General features: G+C 42.6%; 1 protein-coding gene across 2 annotated transcripts in view; it reads left to right on the top strand.

Moving 5' to 3' along the window:
- ST7 (suppression of tumorigenicity 7) overlaps positions 1 to 20,869 on the top strand; it is a 148,542-nt gene that overhangs the window by 27,278 nt on the left and 100,395 nt on the right. Inside the window, exon 1 of one of the 2 annotated variants that reach the window (XM_021553503.3) lies at positions 11,028 to 11,638. The exons of the other annotated variant lie outside the window; for it this stretch is intronic. Within the exon in view, the coding sequence (XP_021409178.1) occupies positions 11,617 to 11,638 (22 nt within the window). The 5' untranslated portion in view covers positions 11,028 to 11,616. Of the gene's footprint in view, positions 1 to 11,027; positions 11,639 to 20,869 lie in introns of those variants that run through there. 2 annotated transcript variants of the gene reach the window in all.

The following is a 20,869-nucleotide window of genomic DNA, read 5'->3' as shown; positions in this document are numbered from 1 at the left end:
GGATATTTTGATGGAGAGATTGAAAGGAATGGTGAATTCTGGGCCAGGAATGGCTGCAGTCTTTGAGATGAACTTGGATATACATATTGGATTCCCAGTGGGGCCCAGTGGTAGAGCAAGAGGCAGCAGGCAGATGCTCAAACACAAAAAAATTTGTTTGAACATGAGAAAGCATTTCTTTGCTCTGAGGGTGTTCAAACCCCAGAGAGGTTGCCCAGTCTCCATCCTTGGAGATATTCAAAACCCAGGTGGATGTGACTATGCATAATACACCCCAGCTAGTCCTGGCGGGCCAGGGACTTGGACACCCTTGCAATCTGTGCTCCTGGAGGGCAATTTTGAAGAGGCTCAACACAGGATATGGAGTGAGGCAGATGAGAGGGGAGATTTTTCTCTGGGCTGCATGTTGGGAAAGGCTGGGTGCTCTCCAGCAGGAGGGATGGATGCTGAGAGCTCTGGATTAGCAAGGATGGTAAGCACGAAGGGCAGGTCTGGGTAGAGGGCTGGGATTTAAGCTTGTCTGTGGCCAGCTGTAGGTACATAGTTTATGGTAACTGGGAGTGGGGCTGTGGCCCAACCTCATCCCCAGTGGGCACAGCTGTGAGAAGCAGGTGAGCAGCACTGACAGCAATGAGCCATGGAGTGCCCAGGTGCACTGAGCAACCACCAAAGGGAACAGAGGGTACCCAGGGGCACTGCATGAACAGTGAGGGCTATAAATGTTGGGCTAAAGAACAAGGGCAGATGCCTGCAGCCTTCTGAAGTAATAGGAAGTTACTCTGTATGGACAGACACCTGAAGCCTTCTGATGTGGGTTGGTGTTATTCTGTTTGTGTTGAAGCTTTCTGAATTTGTACGGCAATGCTCTGTGTATTGTGGCTGTCTCCACTGTGGCACGTGCTGCAACAGCCAGGTAGGTAGAACAAGTAGCCACCTTGCTATAACCCATTTCATCCAACTTGGATTTTAGCTTGGATAAAGTTCCATGAATGTGACAGTATTGCTTTGTTTGAACTATTCTCAGAGGATCACTTCACTGTGTTTTTTGCAAGGCAGCTGTCTACACTATCAGTTACCTGTCCCTGTAGATTTTTGCTTGATCTGGTTTTGCTTTGTGTTTACTGATGAAAGCATAGTAGTCTTCGTTATAAACTAGTGAAGCACTCTGGTTTAAATTTTAATAGCAGTCAAAGCCAAGAAAAATTGAAAGGATTTTAAAGAAAAGAGTGCTTTAACTGCAGCTTGCTAGCCAAAAACTACCCCTTTAGAAAGCTCCTGCCCTGGAGACATCTGGCTCTGTAATAGTACATGTAATTCTGGTGCGCTTTGCAGCAGAGCTGAACTGTGACTGGCTATTGCAGTAAGACATTCCAGTTCCTTTCTGGCTTCCACAGTGAACATGCAGTGTTGTGTCTGCCCACTGCCTGAGCCAGGGTGAGCCCTTGCCAAAAGACACGTAAGGGACGTTTCAGCAAGGAGGCTTTTAAAATACTTAATGTTATGTCACAGGAAAATAAAAGTTTTTGGTATTTCTTTGAGAGATGGTTATTTAAGTAACTGCATTTAAATTGATGCTAGTTCAAGATAGTAAATGACAGTGAAAAGTCTGCAAAGGATTATTTTCCTGGTGAAATGCAGGTTCACATATGTGTTGCTTTCAGTTCTATCTGTAGTGGAGGGATAAAGTAGAACCAAGTGAACAATTTTTTTTCATAGACTGTATTGTATAAAAAAATTGTTCTGATAAGAAGCAGTTATTTCATACCAAAAAAACCCCAGTGTTACAGGGGAGTCTTAATTCTCTCTGCACAGACATGAGGAAGATAATTGGAATAAGATACATAGTAAACACATGATTAAAGTACCGTGGTTGAAAAGACTACTGAGGTTTTTTTTGTGGGACCTGACTCTGCATGCCAGGGGAGTCTGTCTGTGTCTGGATGGACACTTGATAATACATAGCCTTTTCTTATTCAAGTAACTAACCCTTTGCTTTTGCCTATCTGTAGGGTGTTGTATCAATTTCAGCCAAACGCATCGTTACCGACAAAAGTAATGAAGCCTGTAAGTTTTGTTTGTGCCAGTTTATAGAGATGAGAAGGTGCCATATTGGAGTGCATTCATCCAGTGTACAGTTTCTAGTGATGTTTGGTGTGAGGTAAATGCACAATAATCTGTATTTTATTTTGAAATACATTTTCTTGAGAATTTTTGTTAGAAGATTTTCACAAGATGTGAGTCTCATGCTGCTTGACTGAAATTTAAGGGACCCACAAGCCTCTGCCCTTGGGGTGCCCACAGGGGCAGCCTTAAGCCACTGAATACAGGAGGCAAGTCAGTCTTCGTGCTTGAGGTTGTGCCTTGGCCAATCACCAAACCATCTTCTGTGAAGGATAAGTGGTATCAAACAGTACTTGCTATAGTGTAAACAGAGCCAGAAGCTCAAGTGGATAAATAACACTGACAACAAGCAATGCTAAGCACAGCTGCTGGCCATCTAAAGGCGGATGGGTTTCAGAAGCATCAACGACTGATGTTTGGAGGCAATCTTCCTGCCCTGCAGGCTGAGCAGAGCCACATGCTCCTGCTTTGCTGCAAGGTGAAGCTCTTCAGCCTGGTTTGATAACTGATTAGGTGGTATTAAGTAAAAAAAATCAGGTATTAGGAAGGGTCACAAACATTTCTACTTGAAGAAAGGAATGTGTGTCCATGCTTAAATTTCTTAAGAGGTAGCATGTCTCAGATGGCAGGGAAGACTTACTCTGGTGAAGTGATGCTTGCTGATTTTATCAACTTTTTGTATCTACAAACCGTGCTCAGCATGATCTTCCTGCCTGGGCTGATGAAGCTGATAAACCCAAGGCTCTCTCTGTAGTGCCACCTGGTACTGGACACAAGCCCTTGAACCTTCCGTGGCATTGAAGGAAGAGAAGTGTCACAGTGCTTTGAAGTATCAGGAGATCGCTGGTGTAATGGACATCTCTGCAGCTGCAGGGGGCAAAAGGGTGCCTCTCTGAGCTGAACAGCTGCTCTTTAGATGACCTGAACCTTCTGGGACCTGTTTGGGGGGAGCACCCACAGAAGAGACCTCAGTTTAAAGCACGTTTGAAGTGCAGGGATCTACATCATCTTTCTTGAATTATGGGGTCCCTGACAATAGCATAGCCATCTCCTTTTCCAGTGGTTCCCCTAAAACTCCTAGATGCACAGGAGGCACTTCTGTGTAGCTGTCTGCACCTGAGCTGCTCAGACCTTAATCTGTGTGTGTTCTCTCTGTAATCAGTTGACAACTGCTGAACAAAGAAGAATCTAATTTAGAAAGTCAGTGCTCTTTTACAGTGCTGACTAGGACTTTCTTGGGATGAGTGTTGTGGAGACTGGGAGGTGTAACCTCCATGTCTCCTCTCTCCTGTTATGCTGTGAAGTACAGTAGTTCTGAGGGTTCCACCACTCCAGGGGAGAGGCCCTAAAGGGTGATACCAGCACTCTGGCAGAGTGGTCTGCTCAGGGAGAGGCCTGCTATTGGTACCAAAGTTCTGAGAAACTTGAATGTTGTAATGTCTGATCATGTAGTTGTCATTAAATTGCCAGTGCTACTTAGCATCTTGCCTGTCTTGAGTTTTGATTCTCCGTGGAGTCACTGACCATCTCCAGGCAGAAGGAATAAGCTGTGATTACTGATGCTGCATTCTGCTTTGGAGCACTGTGATGTGCTGTGAGACGAACCCTGTGAACCAGTTAGTGCTATGAGCTCCTAGTGGAGGTCTGCTCTTTGTCCTAAGAGTTTCCACATTGAGTTAGACTCGAGAGTCTGTGCATTTTTCCTTTGTGCCTGGCGCCAGGTGAGGAGGTTGCTGGTACACTTCATTGTAATGAGGAGGGCAGATGCCACCACTCTTTTCAATCCTATTTGCCTTTAACTGTCTACGTAAGGTTTCTGTTAATATGATTTAAAAGCCTAATGCTTTCTCTGGTGCTTTGTTCAGGAGAGCTTTTCCAGGGTGTCTGTTGAGTTTAAGAGCCTTCTTCTCCTAAAAGCCAGTGATACAATGCTTGAGTGCATTGCTGGGGCTTCCTCTTCACCATACATTTGTTCCTCAAGCTAGCACTAATTCACATAAGTCTTTTTTATAACTTGCAGAATGTTGCTTTTCCAGGAGTGGTTTTATTCTTCTGATGTTGAGTGTTCAACAAATGAGGGTGCTGTGCCCAGGCTTTGTGGCTGGGGCCAGCAGTCGGAGCCTGATGGATGGATGTCAGTGCTACTGCAACCTAACACCAATCCCAGTGCAGGATCAGGAGGGCCTCTTGCTCTGGTTGTTTCTCTGACTCACAGAAGCAATTATTTGTTGAGATAAGCAATGATAATCAAGTTATCCAAGCATTTACTAGTTGTGTGGTTAGGTTAAGCTTTTTTGATTCTGAGAAAATAATTTTAGATCTCCAGTCAAGCTAGTGCTGCATGGAAGTAGAATGGACGCCCTGGAGTGAGGAGCTGGGACACCACTGAAATGCTGCAACTTGGGAAAACTGAAATCCTGAATGTGCAGTGTAACTAGTTAAACAGCTTCCAGTGGACTTGGTTTCCCCACTGACTCTGCAATTTTGTTATATTTATGGTTGCACTATCAACTCATTCATATTATGCACAGGAGTATCCAGATAGGAAAATAGAAATAAAAATCACAGTTGAATTTTTTCTCATGGCTATATTATGGATTCCTTTATATCTGCTATGGAATATGCTTAACACAGCACTCACCCATCCAGCAGGGATGTGATTACCTAGTTTTGTGAGTATTCCTGTGTAGGCTTAGAAGTTCTTAATTTTTCCTGTATTTGTTATGAAATCATGGCTATTTGTAATGTCAGCTTGAATGTTCACACTGTGTTTACTCAGGCTGAGAAGTAATATAAATTTGATATTCCTCTCTCAATAATCAAACATTTTGCTAATCATGAAGATTTGACATTATATCAGACATTATTAATGCAGATTTTAATGCAGTGTTGGCAATACTTGCTACTCCTCTGACTCATTTTTATACATATAAATTGGATATCTGTGTTTATGTGGAACACACATGTCCCCTCTGATTCCAGTTTGCAAGTGGTTTATTATGTGTTGACCTTAATCCTGATTTTTGATCCCTCAGTCACATAAAAATCATGACAGTTTGTTTATAATAATTTTTAAAATTTGTTATCTACCTCTGTTCACTCTGGAATTAGAAACTTTCATGTCTATCTCATGTGTGGGCCTGTGGCACAGATCTTTGGAAAGGACCTGAAATTAGGATTTAAAAAATTAAAATAAAAACAACAAACAAACAAACACCCCACACAATAAACAAAAGACCAACAACAACAAACACCCAAAATATTTCAAGTATTTCCCTCAGTGTAGAAAAGAAACTCCTTTGTTTTATTCTAGTATTTTATTCTTTTAGAAAGCTAGCTAAATAGCTGGTGATTTAAATTAATTTAATAAATAACACTGAAGATTTGCTTCTTTTGTTCCCAGGTTCTCTTTGGATCATACTGAAAGGTAGTGTGTTCTGCTGGAGCATTTTTCCGATACAGTAGTGGCCCCATTTCATCACACAGTTGCATCCATTTGGAACAAAAATCTGCTCACAGGATTTAACAAGTCATTACAAATGCTCTGAGGAGCCACGGGGTTTGATGTTATTGAAAAATAACATATTTCATTTGGGTTTGATATGTCATTTGCACACTGGGAGTAGACTGTCTCACTGTGTTGGTAACTGTCTTAGGTATTTGTGGGTAAACAGTTCTGTATTTAAAAGGAAGCCGACTGAACTCAAAACTAAACCAACCAAACTGAAACAAAAAAGAGGTGAATCACCATCCTAATCTTTTGACAATATTATACAAAAGGTGAGCTGTACTCTGCACTTACAAAATATTTTTTGCCTTTTTTACAAGTCTCTCACTGAATGATACAAGGAAGCTTGTTGAAATTTGAGGATTCATTCCGTATCCTCTGCTGTAGGTAATGGGAACACTATTCTGATGTGTTACTGCCTGATACTAGTGCCAGATATGCAAAGAAATCTAGCTAGGCACCTACCCATGATCCACAATCTCAGTTGTACTCTAGAATTAGGTGCTTAAGCTGGGCTAATAGATTTTCTTTTTTCTTTCTTACATGCTTATATGAATATTCTTATATTCTTTACATACAGTTTTCTGTGTGTAATACTCTATTTTGTAACTCCTGGAACTTAAGTCCATTAGATGTGCCTCAGATGGCTGGGTGGCCTGGGAGAGACAAAACATAAAGAACTTCCTCTTTTAATGGCTGAGCATATGCTGGGAGCTGCCTCTTCCTGTCCCTGGTGACTGGCTTGCAGTAATCATGTGCAGAGCTGTGGTGACGCTAAGATACTCACTAAAAGAGATGTTGAAATTGCAGTAATGTAATAATTGATTGTTATGGTTCATATATAGCTCTTTTTTGAAAATAAATATGTCATTTGAACTTCATCTCCCAGGTAAGGACCAATGCAGACATATTTTTCGGTGGCAAAAAGTTCTTCCGTTTGTCTTGTTATATGTGTGTGTATGCATGTATATGTTTACTCAAAAAGCTTCATTTTTCTAGGCATTGATTGCCTAAGAATTGTGAAGAAAAATAATTTTTACATGAAATGGGGTTGTATAAATGCAATATGGATGGCACAGAAATATTTTTAAAATCGGCACAATAACAAATAATAATAAAACCAGGAAAACATCCCCACGGTCTGCAGATCAGTCTGCTATAAAATCCTTTGTCTATGTTGAACTGGACAAAGATTTTAATTTCTCTTCTGCTAGCAGTCTCCTTCATTTCTGTGCCAACATAATAAGGGAACGGTATGTTGCAAAGTGAGAATGCGGGTGGAAAACATCAAACAAAATGTGATATGACCAGGCTATGAGGAGAACACTGAGGACTTCAGACAGCTCAGATGTTCAAAGATAATTTCCTCTGTTTGGGTAGCCACTCTCTTTGTCTCCCTGTCTTGGCTGTGTGCTGTGGTCCTCTGTTAGCCTTCCTTACTCCCTGAGCTGCTCCTGGTTGTCCAGCGCAGCTCCATATGGAAACTTGCTGGTATTGGCACAAATGTAGCACTTGAGACATTTCATTCCAGTGGAACATACCTTTCTTGGCTCTGAAGGCTCTGTAGTCCAGCCTGGCAGACCCCAGTGGACCTGTGCCCTGCTGCCAGCTTTCCTGCTGGGAAGGGTTTCTCAGGGCTGTCCTCATCCCAGCTGGCCATGGTCCCCCTCTCTGTTGCCACGGCAAAGATGCCATTTCTGGGACACTGGCTTTATTTAGTGATGGAGGTATTGGAAGCATCTCTGTATTGGGGATCTGATAGTGCAGCATCAGTGCAGGATATTACTTTTGGTTGCTTAGGGGGTTGTTTCTACCATAAATACAGGCCCCTGAGAGATGAGAAGCTGCAGTTGTTGCAGCATGCTGGATTACATTGGTGTAATCATGATGTCAGCTTTTTCACCAAAGATGCTTGTTAAAGATAATTAGAGTCAGCAAAATTGGGCAAAGCATAAAGCCAAAGAGCTGCAGTTCTGTAAAATGTGCTGCTGTTTGATTTCATTTTTTTCTGGAGCATAAAAAAAACACCTTGTATTTTGTTGGTACCATGTTAATCAGTAATTGGTGTGGCAACTGTTGGCAGAACTGACAATACCTACAGAAGCTGGAGACTGTCACAGTGTGGGTTGTTGGGGTCTCACCATTTTTAGGAGGGAGCTAACTAATACTGCAACAAGCAAAATAAATTCATTTTGGAGGTTGCTGAATGGTGTGGACTCATTGCAGAGTCGCTCAGAGGTTTCCAATAGCACATTAAATGGACACTTTTTCAATGTCTTAAATCAGTTTTCAGGCATTAAAAAACTTACAGAATAGGGGACTTGGTAAAGAAAGGCAAGTTTAATTTAAAATTCTTACCTACCTTTGAGGCTTACTGAGAGTATCCTGTACGTCCCCTCTAGAGGCTTGAAGGTGTGGGACATGTTCCTTTGCCCTGGGGAGGACACAGGTGAGAATTCCTTGTCAAAGTGAGCTGCTCAGGGCAGTAGGACAGGAGAACCTCACAGGTGGGATGGACGTACTTCCTGCTTCCAGAGTGTCTCCTGTGAAAAAGGAGGTTAAATGCAAAATGTTTTTCTAGTGACAAGAGAGGATAATGATTTATGCTTTAAAGGATCAGCATAAGGCACGTGTACAAAGCTGTCTCTGTTGGTAACTTGGATTTCCTGCTTGCACTGTTTTTATAGAACGAAGTTACTCTAAAGCAGAAATGTACATCTATGTAAAAAAATTAACGTTCCATTATCCAATTTCATTATTAAAACTCAAACTGTGCTTTAGGGCTTAGACACATGTGTCCTTACAAAACAAAGTAAAATATGAGTATTATTTTTCTGCAGTTAAAAAGTAAGGAATAAAGAATGTCTTCTCCAAGAGTAGCAGTATTGAGAAGTACATCTCTTTCTCTGGAAAATGTGAATGTAAAGAAGACAGCTTTGCATAGCATATGTTGTTACTGATTTAAATATTTCATGCTAGTTTGTGGTGGAATGTATGGAAGTACATTGTAAATTAATCTAATACTTGAACAATGTCTTGTGCACATTGTAAGCAAATTACAGTGGTGCTGGCTGCAGATTTCCTTTGACATTTTATGTACACTAATTACATTATCTTCGCTGCTGCAAGAGAGAAAAAACATTTGTTGATCTTTTGCAGTATAAACCAATAACAATGTTCAGCATTGGAAACAAATCCCTAATTCTGCTAACAAGCTGAAAGGTTATGGTCTTAAAAGAGCAGTAGGTCAGAAACAGATTTTAACACTTTCGCAAAGTCATTTGACAAAATATTTTAGTTAAATATGAAAGAATTTTAGAGAAAATCCTTCAGTGGCCTGTAGTAGGTCACCTTTCCCACCAGTAACGTACTGACCTGCCAAGGCTAAGACTAATGAAATAGATTATTATGAAATCCTTCCAGAGATACTGCATTAGTTGTTTAGGCTTTCCAACTACCCATATGCGTCAGGGTACTGAGAACTTGGCAGAGAGCCTGGGCTCTGTGACACCTTCAAGGATGTCATTGGAAAAGCCATGAGGTTTTGTCTATTCCTTGGAAACAATGCCGTGGGAAGGTCAGATCTGCTCATCAGAGCATAACCTATTCTTCAGCCATTGCATGAGTGCACTTGGGATTTTGTTCCAGAGACCTATATTCAAAGATGCTTGGAGTCTTACAGATATGTAATAGACTCATTTCTTTTGTAAACTTGCCTCAGTTGCTGGAAAGTCCTGCCAAAACATACTTTGTTTGATGCATTGAAGCTTCTTATCAACCTGTTTTGACTGAAGGAGGTGTTAACTGCTCCAAATAGTCAAAATTACCAATTCAATTCTATGAACAGCAAACCTACAGTCCTTGTAAGAGAATTTGTGCTACTGTCATGGTCCAAACCAATTTGGATGTGGCTTCTTAGTGCTGTGCATCCATGCATGTGATTTCAAATAATAATGACAATTGAACAGCTATTAATTCAGGTGCTTAAGTACATATTTGAGGACATCTGGTTAATTTAAGGCATCTCTGGGTTTGAGTTTGATTATGATTTGAGTATGATTATGAGCACTGTCTTGTCTGCTGATGGAGACTAAAATCTGCCTGTTAGAAAGTGTGTCATGAGATGTCTCGCCACAAGATATGGCCTCTCTCCTGACTTTCTTCCAGCAATGAAACACACGTAAATGTTACCATGAGCTTGGTGGCCCTAACTATTCTTATGGTGTGCACAGAACACAAAGCTGACTGTTCAATGTGTGGAATGGAAAGCAAGGAAACAGCTGAAGGGCATTTTGTGCCAGCAGATGTTAACCAGGAGAGTAGCTTTGTGTGCCTCTTGTAGGTGGCCTCCACTGCTGTGGGAAGCACAGGCTGTCCTGTGTCCTTCAGGCTGCAGTGATCCCAGCCAACACCTCCCTGGTTCCCTAATGATTCCCAGCCAACACTTCCCTGGTTCCTTAATGATTCCAGCATTCTGCGCTCCTCAGGTGGCAGGTGCTGCCAGCCTTCAGTAGGACTTGTTTTTGTGGCCTGCTGATTGTGGTACTATTGGGTGTTCTGCAAGCTGCACAAACCCCCCTGGCATGCAGGGCAGCAGGAGTGTTTGGGAATGGTTAACCCACAAGAATTGAGAAATGGGAGGAGGAATGGTTGCTTGCCTGTAAGTGCTTCCCGTAATTGACCTGCATCTATCTCCTTTCTCCTCATTCACCAGAAGTACTTTCCACTGTCTGACATCTTGGGAACTGCATGTACATGTTCAATGAGACTTTGCAGAAATGTTCTTGGTTTTGCCCCCTCAGGACAGCCATTCTGTGGATGGCTCCCAAGGTCTGGTAGCTTCCTGTTTGGCTCTTACCAGCACAAGACAGTTAATTCCTTTTGTCTGTGAGAGGACCGAAGGAGTGAGCTTAGGGCTTTGTGTCTATGTTTGAACATTTTTCAATTGCTAAATGTCAGGAAAAAAATAAGCTTAGTACACTAAATAATGCACTTGCAAATGCACACAAGATCTAGTTGGTTTTGAAGAATAAAGAAAAATTAAGGGCAGTATTTCTTTGGTTGCTAGGATGCCTTTTTATCATTGAATTCAGTGTGCTCTGGGTTTTTATTTTTATTTACATGCATGACTCATTTATTGTGATTAGAGCATTGCTACAGTATATTGACAATAAATTTAAGTAAAAGAGACAATTGGCTAACACTTTGATGGGAGAATTAGGTCTGGAGTGTAGACTGGCCCAGGAGTTTAGTATTTCTTTGAGGGAAAAATAATGGAGAGTTTGTGATAGAAATTTGGGGTTATTCTTTACTGAAAATGCTGTAAGTGGCATTTACTAGGATATTTGTCCCTGAAATTTACTCTTTTTGCATAGAGACACTTTGCATCTTGTGCAGCTGAGAAGAGGAGCACGAATTCAAGGGAGATATTTTCCTGCTAGCATTGCCATCCGGGGTGGGAGCGTTAGCATCACCGAGGGAAATAGATGTCTGGCTCTTTGTCCTCTGCTGTTTGTGACAAAGGAATTCCCATCTGAGTCGCCGGGCTGTGTCCGAGCCCCCTGCGAGCCTCTGGGTTAGCAGCAGTCGGTCTTTGCAGTGTCCTGACGTCATCCCGTGTGTGCCTGAGCTCCGCTATTGTCTTAGGCGAGCCGGGCTGGGGATTGCAGTATCTGCTGCTGATGCCTCTTTCTGCCTGCCGCTATCGCAGAGGGGACAACGGCCTGCCCTTATCGCTCGGATTTAAAACAGAGCCTCCTGCTTTTTGCTTCCTGTAGAAGGACCTTCACTGCGGTTGCAAGGAAAAGCTGTCTGCGGTGTTGAGCGGAGGAGAGAGGAGAATCTGGCAGCTTGGATAGCCTGGACTGCATTGTCTGGCTTCGTGACCCCTGCTGTGTAGCAGTCTCATCCCCTCTCTCATACGCTCCCTCTGTCTTCCACTCTTTTTTCTTCTTTCCTTTTTAAAATAGCAGCATCTGGGGTGAGCCATGTTTGGCACTGAATCGTCATGTAAGTAAATGCATCCCATTTACATCCTTTTTCTGTTGAGAACAGGGCTTGTTTTTTCCTTGCTGTACCCGCCTCGCTTGCATTCTCTTTGCCTTAGGTCGCTGGCTAAAAGCTGCGGTCTTTGCCTGTTTATGAAGGGATGAAAGATGCTGGAGGGGAAGCATCTACCTCCTAACTGTGGGTGCATCCTCGATGCAAGGCAGCGTAGGGCTGTCAGCACTGCTGAATTCAGGCCACTGGACGACTGGGGGGAAAAGGCAGTTTTGCTTGAATGTGGCAGTTGATAAGATTGCATCTGTCAGTGATCAGGAGCTGCAGACACTCTAATGAATGCACTACTCAGATGGTACATTTGGGGACTGAGAATGCTGCAGTATTAGATGGGCGAGAGCTGGGGGAAAGTGATTTAACCAGCAAGACAAGACTGCTATCTCATGTCTATCTCATCTACTTAGTTTCTGTTTCTGGGAGAAAAAAGGCTTCTCTGCAATCCCCCCCCCACCTCCCCTCACTCCTATGACTGTAGAATCTGCAATTAAATTAGGTGGAATGCTAAATATGAGGTGAAAAATACAAAAGAAAAGGATAATTTTTTTTTCTCATCTTTGTGCTGGAAAATCTTGACTGAGGCAGTCTGCTGTATAATAGCAGTGCAGATGCATGTCATTGAAAACAAGCCAGTTTTGCTTCAGTGGGAACAACAATTACCTACCTGGAAAATCTGGCTGCAGAAGAAGGCTGGAGGTTTATGTATAAATAATGTTGCTGGTGATAGTGCAGCTGTACGGGGACCAGTCTGATCCAGTGATTATCAGATAACTGAAAAATAGAAAATCGTTGGTTCATGCTGTATTTTGTGCACAAAACAGCACTGGGTGTTGAAAACATGTCTTATTTGGATGTTTTTTGTAGAGCATTGTCACATCCAGCATGGTGTAATGTCTCCACACTTCTGGGCTGGGACCTGTTCTGCGGCTCATCTCTTCCTAGGAAGTGATAAGAGCACTGGGATGCCTCATAATTATGTCTTCTTGGCTGTCGAACCCCTTGCTCCCAAAGGGTTAATTGTTTCTGTGGCCAGGCTCTGGCAGCTCCCCTCTCCTCTGCCACAACATCCAGTCAAGGTCACGCAGCATAAAAACAATATTTGCCTTTAGATTTCTTTTGTTTAGGGATGCATTTTTCATGCACAGTTGTAAACATGTCTGCAGCTCTGGGTCATCAGAGCATGAACAGATATGCCAAATGCTGCATCTGTTCCACCCTGACAGATCTGTGAGCCCCAGTGTCTGTGGGCTCTACTTCTGCAAAATGCACATGAACAGGCTTTGAAATCTTTGCCCTACCTGCCCTGTAGCAGAAAGCCATAGTATGCACTCAGATTGTTCAGTCTTGTTTGTTTTCATGGTCCTTTTTTTGGTTTACGAGGTGCATTGGCTAAAGTCATGGGGATTGTGCACCAGCAGCTGTAGCTGCTTTTTGTTTCCATGGTTCCCACAATTTAGAAATGGGTGATGGGAGCTTACATATCAGCCACTACGTTTCCCAGAAGAGTCTAGAAACATTCTTGCTTTTAAAAATGGGATTAAACAGAACATGGCTCATTGCCATTGATTTAAGCAGAGGCTATGGTCAGTCTCTGCCTGAACTCTCTGGCCAGATGAAGGCAGTGTGGTGGCCAACTGCCCTGTGCCTCTGCTCAGGCATGAGCTCCCACCCAAGAGTTCCTGTTTTGGCTGGACAGGCTGTCCCTTTGCGTGCTGGCAGGTGGGAGGAGAGCGGGCTCAGTGCTGCTGCCCTGCTCACCTGCCCATGCAGGTCAGCACTTGCGTAAGCAGCCCTGCCCTCGCCCCTGCTGGAGGAACAGTGGCTTTCCTTTCAAAGAAAGAAGGTTCTATCAAAATTACTTCAGTCAAAATGCTAAGAGGTTTTTCATCTTCCTTCTCCTCCTGTCTTCTTCATATTTCCAGGCTGTCAAATGATAACAGTGCTACTAATTGTTAATGTTTCTGTCTGGCTAGAGCATCAAATAAGACAAAAAAGAGTCAGCATTATTTGGACATTGGAAATATGACAGAAGCCACTGCTGCTGCTGTCCAAGAAGCATGAAATGAGCAGATTATAGTTTTTTTTTAATCCTGCTGTTTACCCGTAGTATTTAGGATTTTATTTCTCTCTGCTTTGATTAAAAAACCAAGAAAAACAATCAGAAGCAAATACTGGTTCAGAACCTTTAGTCTCACTCAGTATCAAAATATTTTAAATGTCAAAATAGCTGTCTTTTGGCAATCCTGTTTTTTTATTCTTTTTGCTTTTAGCAGCAGTTAGAAGGGCAGTAAAAGATAGTCTGAGAGTCTTTGTAGGAGCAGGCATCTGCTTATCACCTCCTGGATGCAGGGAAAGACAAACAGCAGTGACTACAGCCCATAAAGTGGGATAAGGCAGCAGGTGATGCACAAACAGCTGCTGACACTCCCAGTGCATGATGAGCAAGGATAAAGTGTGCAAAGCAAAAACCCAAGAAGTGTTTGTGCAAGGGCATTGTGGGAGGATAGGGTAGTTGCCATGGGGTCATGGTCAGTGTTTTCCATTGGTCACATGTTCTTTCTATAATCCCCTATATAAGGAAACATATGTGCCAGGACAGTTTGTCTTCAGATGCACTGCCAGGGAGATGTGGGGAGCTCTGTGCATGGGGGGCAGCTTTTCATCCCATGCCACCACTCCTGTGACCTGAAAGATTTGTTTACTCACCATAATCATTTAACATTCTGTAGGAGGTAATCTGATTTGATAAAAATTGACAATTAAGTCCTTTTTTAAAGTGAAATAGTGTTGTAGGGCTGCACCAAAGCAGAGAAGAGGTGGACCTCTAAACAAGTGATGAGGTGGCCCCCACAAGTAGAAAACCCTCATCTCAGAGAGAAGAGCCTAGTAGAAATAATCAGCAAGCATCCCTTGTCTAAGTAGGAATACTGGCAGTTGGAGGCCTCCAGGAGAGACAACAGAAGCACAAATTAAACTAAACTGTGAGAGCAGCCATAGTCAGTGGGGCTTACAAGTGCTGGGAGAGGTCAGGGGAATGCAGCTCCATCACATCTGACTGTATATTGGTGAGGAATAGAACAGGATGCTGTTTAGAGCCTGTGAAACAATTGAAGAGGTTCAGAGAGCCATTTCATGCATGTCTGAGAATATGTGCCCTATGTGCTTCAGCTACCCAGAGAAACTCAGTAGGAAGCTGCAAGGAAGGGAATCACACACATATGCCCATGGTACTTGCCCCAGTGCTGTTACAAGGACCCAGATGTGTGCTGTGAAAGTCCCAGGTGATGTTCTCAGTACTGCTGCATTTCTTCATGCCAGGGCCTCGTAACCTAGCAGCAGTGAGGGTTACAGGGGGGGTTGTCTGGGAAATGCTCTTCCAGCCTGGGCTGTTTGGGAGACACTCATGGTGGTCCCTGTCTGGTAGATCAGCAACTGCACTCTGGAGAGCAGAAGGACTCTGAAACAAAGGAGAGCTGACCAAAGGGCCAGGGAAACACAAAACCAAACAGAAAGTGGAGCTTTCCCCTGCTGCAAGGTTCATGCTAGAAGGCTGCTCTCTGTGGGGAGGCTGAGGACTGCTGTGGGAAATGGGAAACCTTTCTCACCTAAATGTACCAGGAAAAGCATCTGTGCTTGTGCTAGGCTCACTGTTCTGTCTTCTGCTCTGTCTGTTCAGGAGCTGCTTTTGTTCCTAGACACTTTTTTCCCCAAAAATTCTTCCAGCCAAAATGCAACAAATGGGAAAGGTTACGCCAAGATAAGTGATTTTATGGCATCAGAGAACTAAGTAGTCTTATAAACTTGTGCAAAACAGCAGCAGCTACCAGTAGAGAAATGGGAGATCTTGACATCAAACATGGAGATAAATCATAATCTGATTGGCATGGACACTGCCGTCCTGGGTGATGTGCCTGCCTCCTCTGTTCCCAGCACTGGTACTCATCCCAGTCATTGGAGTATCAACCAAAACGTGACCACTCCTACAGGTAGTTGGTTTTGAGCATGTTGACTCTGCCAGCTTGTTCATTAGATGAGCAGGAGCACAAGGAAAGGTGGGACATGACTGTTGAAATTCTTGTGGGATAGCAGCCTTGGTGAGACTGGGCTCCACTGAACTAGCAGATGACCAAAGTGTTCCATTTTTGAGCATAAATAGCCCACTGCCATCCTAAAAGGCTGAGAGCAGTAAGTACAGCCACAATTCCTCAGTGATGTTACACTGGTTTCTCAGGCAACAGTATGCCAAAGAGAGGTTATAGAAAGTACCAGAAGTTGTAACTTTAAACCAGCAGAGAACCTAAAGAGGTTAAACCTCAGCTGCTGAGGTTCCTCTTGTTCCCCATAAAATCAGAGCTGGTGAAAATATTGCAGAACCAGGTCAAAGAGAGGCTAACCTACACCACTGTCAAATGCCAGAATAAACCAGGGTTATGAAAGGGGTTGAGGTTACAGGAGCACTAATAACTTGACCAATTCATCAGTGAAACTTCAAGATACTTGGAGAGAAAATGTGGTCTCACATCCCACTTAATGTAGATTTTGAGGATTGACTGCATGCTAGTATTCTTTCTAAATCAATGTTTTCTTTAAAAATGCAAACCTGAGATGAGAGGGTTCTCTAAACTCTTTTGGGTGTCACACCTTGTTAGATGCCTGAGATATGGTCTTCAAAAGTCTTGACTGCATGCTCAGGAGGACAGGGGCTTGAAGCTCAGCCCTCCTATTCAGGCAGCAACACTGGCAATTTGAACTCACTGTACTGAGCTGTTCACAAGCTGTTGTGAGAGTTTAAGAGCACTTTGCCCTTTCTTTCTTCAAAAACAAAAAGTGGGCTGAGACATCTCACAGGCTGGATATGACTCATGAATTTGATAGTCTTTGGTGGTTTGTCTCTTGCAGCCCTGGATCACCTTTCCTGTCTCATTGGTTTAGAAGTTGCAACGATCTGATGTAAAGTTACTGAATACAGTGATAGTCTCCCAGGTAGCTGTGTCCACACTGCTTCTGGAATGGGGAAGAAATCTGAAGGTACATGAAGGGAAACTGACAGGCTTTTCTTAAGCTTGTCAAATTTTTTGGTCCTCGCCATTAGCTAAGCATGAGCTATAATTAGTGGAGGAGTTGGTGAATGATCAAAGATGACAGAGGTTTTCAGATTTAAAACAAAAATCATAGAATAGTTTAGATTTGAAGGGACCAGCACCTTCCTCAAAGCAGGACCAATCTCCTAGTTGGAGCCAGTGATAGATACGAGCTCATCAATCTGCATATTTGCAAAATGATACGAGATTAAAACAAGCTTCAACTTTGACCAGTGTAATTTACAGAACCAGGAATAGGAAAATATGTTTATGACCAAGGACACCTGAAAGATTATTAGAGTCCCTTTGGACAGTGTGACCCAGATGGGAAGAGCAGTACATGCAGTGAAGACACTGTCATATTATTTGAGCTGGGGTAGAAGCAGTAGTGTTTAATGTAATTTGGGTATTCCTAGCAAAAAAATTTATTCACAAAAGAGTCTAAGCCATCTCTTTTCATCTGAGCTAAAATGTCCTACTTGATCCCTGAAGCACCTGTCTGCTTCAGGGAAGCAGGAAAAGGTCTGTGAACTGCTATGACAAAAGCATGTGGAATACAGAGAGACAGAATATTCCAGATTTTCTAGATTAGTGGATTTCTTTCCCTTCTGGTGAAAATCACTTGGTGTTTAACATCATCATTTAGACCTTTTCATATGAAGATCATTGTGTATAATATGAAATCAAAGGATCTTAAAAATGACAATATGTTCCCTATTAAAAAGGTTAAGATGCTATATGAACCAAATAAGCTGGACAGCTACAGGGAGAAGCACTTGCTACCCACAATCTCATGGAGCTCAGTGAAAAATTGGCTGACTTTGGTGTGTTTGGTCAAGGTGAAACTTATATTAAGAGATCAATTTAAGGTGCCTAAAAACTGGGAGTAGAACAGAACCCATATTCTGCCTAGACCAAGAAATGTGCTGTTGCTTCCCAGAATTAGATGGAAAGTATTTTAGAACTTCTTAGGGCTCTCAAAAATTTCATTTGGAAACAGTATCTTGAGGTGTTTTGGTCAGCACAGGAGAAGGGAAATTCTTATGAAATTACTTGGCAGTGATAAAAAATTAAAGTGTGATATTTCTGACCCTCTTTGAAAAATAGAGTGGTTGGGAAGGTCTTCGTTTTTGCATGCTTTGAGAGATGCTGAGCAGACCCTTAAAACATACTAGATCATGTTTCAGCCTAGAGCAGGAGCCTAAGTTGAAAATGACACACAGTCGGTGAGTTTGTCAGAGAAAATACACAGCTGTAGTGGTGCCTTTCCACATTTGTATAGTCCTTAGGCAGCTCTTTTAGAGGTTTGACTGAGCAGGGAAGCAGGAGAAAGGGTAAGAAGAGTTCTAGAAGTAAGCGCCTTGTACTCAAAAAGTCTGTAGCCTAAAAAGCCATGAGGAGCTTTTGAAGATGGTCAGTGGAAAGATTATCCATCTCCCTTTACCTCTCCCATTTACCATGCCACTCATTAGCCCAGTGATTTTGCAATTTGCAGTGATGGTATGATTTCATATGTTGTCACTCTAGCAAATGCCAGCTTTCATGTTACCACTAGGAACTAGTCTTGGAAAGCTGTCATACAGAATTTAGATTTCCTGCTGCACTCTCTTGAGTATGGAAGTACCCATATGATAGCACAAGAAGAAGTTTTAAGAGGATATAGTCTTGATATTGATGAGTTGTGGTTGTGCAAGTGCAGCAAAAGGAAAATGTACTCAATTAATGTATTTTAAAAGATTTTTAAAGGATGGGAGTAGAAAATGGAGACCAGATTTTTTTTTTTAACTTCATGTGCTAGCTGCATTTTTTTTACAGTGAAGTAAGGAATTCTATTATGAGGACACCACTAGAAAGAAAGTTCTTAGAGGAAGGGCATCTGTTGCAATTCCAGGGAGGTCAGAAAATGGCAGCAGACTACACTTTTAAGACCTCTGCTACAAGAGAAGGAAAAACTCCTGTAAGAAGATACCATCCCAGGCAGAACCTCAATTATATAAATCACTGGCTTGCAGATACCTAACAAGAGTCACACTGATTCTGAACTGACTTAGCACAATGAAAATAGTGCTGGTCACAAAAGAAAAGAAAAGCCTCCTGATTAGAAATACTGAAAGATGTTAAAAAGATACATTTAACATTTACTAAAAGAGCTGAATGTGGAAAATACTGGCACCACTAACCTTTTTTTCCTGTCAGCTGCATTCATTACTGTCATTAGTAAGGTATCTAGGACTGTTGCAGTGGCAACAGTAAATTGTGCCACTGTATTTTCATCGGGGTAGGTAATTGTGAGTCATTCAAACCATCTGCTAATAAAATTCTCTCAGAATGTTTAGGTTATCAGAGAGAATACAGTAGCTGAGAAATGTCAAATTAGCTGGCAAAGAAGCACGGCAAATTTTGTGTGAAGATCCCATGTGCTTTGTCATCCACAAGGACATTAGGCCAGTCCATCTGTTTTATAGGCTGTGGGTAGAGGCAAAGCTCTGCTAAGGGTTAAATGAGCTGGGGAAAGCATTCCTCTGACTCTGCAGCATGTATCAGGCTGGCTATTCTCTGCCTCCTCTGCTGCTTGCATAGTCTGCAGTGATAACTCCAGATAAGCTGTACAGAGCAAAGAGAGTGATAATCAGGCTGCCTGTGTGATTGGATGGAGAAAAGCTCCAAATGATGGAAGTGAGCAGACAGATAAAAAGCAGCAAGATCTGAACTGTAAGCCTCACAATCAAGAGTGGAAGTTCCTCCAGGAATCCACCCAAGTGTGAGAGGTCTGATGCACGAACATCGCACAGGAGGATATGGTGTCCTTGGTCACAGGACAGAAGAGCAGTTCTGTGCCAGTACAAACGAGCAGATTCTTCTGCAACTGCTGACTTGCTAGGGATGTCCGTCTGAGACTTCGGAATGTTCTAATAGCACAAGGAGATAGCAGTGTCATGAAAGATTTCTCAAGTGTGTTAAAAAAGACATACTATAGATCTCTAGTATCATTTGCAGTTACCACATCCTAGTGGGACTAGGGGGTGCTGCCCCAGCCCACAGGGATACAACAGCTAGGATAACAAAGAGGTTAAGTGGCCTGCTCAGGATAAAGTGGTCTGTCACAGTGGAGGTCCCACAGAGAATGGGCATTCAAAGGCCTTTGCACAGGGCCTTTTCTAAACTTACCTTCATAGGGATGAAGGGGTTCTTGCTGTGTTAGGCTACATGTCCACAGCGGGGAGGTGGCACTGCTGTGGGCATTGTGCATCACAGTGACCATCTGGATGCAGAGAGACTTTCATTTGGTTGCTCTGGGGCATTGCATGTATGCTAATGACTTAGAGTTTCTGTGGGGTTTGGCTGCCTGTCAGAGGAATAAAGCTGTAGATTTCAAACCAGTGCTCTGTACTGCAGCAGTTTGGTGAACTACGTGACTGGCATTTAGTTAGGTTATGCCTTGTTTGTGCGTCTATAGTGACATTTAATTAATTCTTCCATGAAATACAGATAAATATTCACACAGAATTATACAAAAAAGACAAAAAGAGGGGCTCGTGTTTGGACTTGCCATCCTTAATAGTATCCCCTTAAACAGAGAGGCTCCCCGGAGGGAACAAAGCAATATGAGTCTCTAATGTGGAGCGTCAGTGCAGCCGCTGTCACTGTCGAATGAGGCGCTGCAGGCAGCAGCTGCTGTCTGCAGGCTGGCAGCAAATATGGGTGTCTGCATTTTCAGCTATTTTCCCCTAGGCCACGGCTTTGTATGTACTCCTGATTTGGTTTGGTTTACAAAGGAAGAAAGAAGTGTCTTTATGTCACTGAACAATGTAGCTAGGGACAAAGGAGTTAAAAAGAAACCTGCCAGTTTTTGTTTATATATGTAATATATGTATACATTTATTTATCTATTTATTTTACTTTGACAGCTGTTGTTAGTTAAAGCTACAACTGCCTTGTTTATTAACAGACAAATTTAGCGAAATTAAAGCATTTTTTCACAGTGAAGGAAAGTCTGAAGCTATCTCACTATATAGCATATCACTGATGATGAGAAGCTGTGGTCTTCTTGCCAAGGAGTTCAGTACCCTGGCAGGCAGTAAGTCTTGTTATTCTTGTATAT

The sequence above is a fragment of the Lonchura striata genome, chromosome 5 (genome assembly GCF_046129695.1).
Source record: "Lonchura striata isolate bLonStr1 chromosome 5, bLonStr1.mat, whole genome shotgun sequence".
In the NCBI taxonomy this organism is placed as follows: domain Eukaryota; kingdom Metazoa; phylum Chordata; class Aves; order Passeriformes; family Estrildidae; genus Lonchura; species Lonchura striata.
This window is presented reverse-complemented; position numbering and strand designations above follow the sequence as displayed.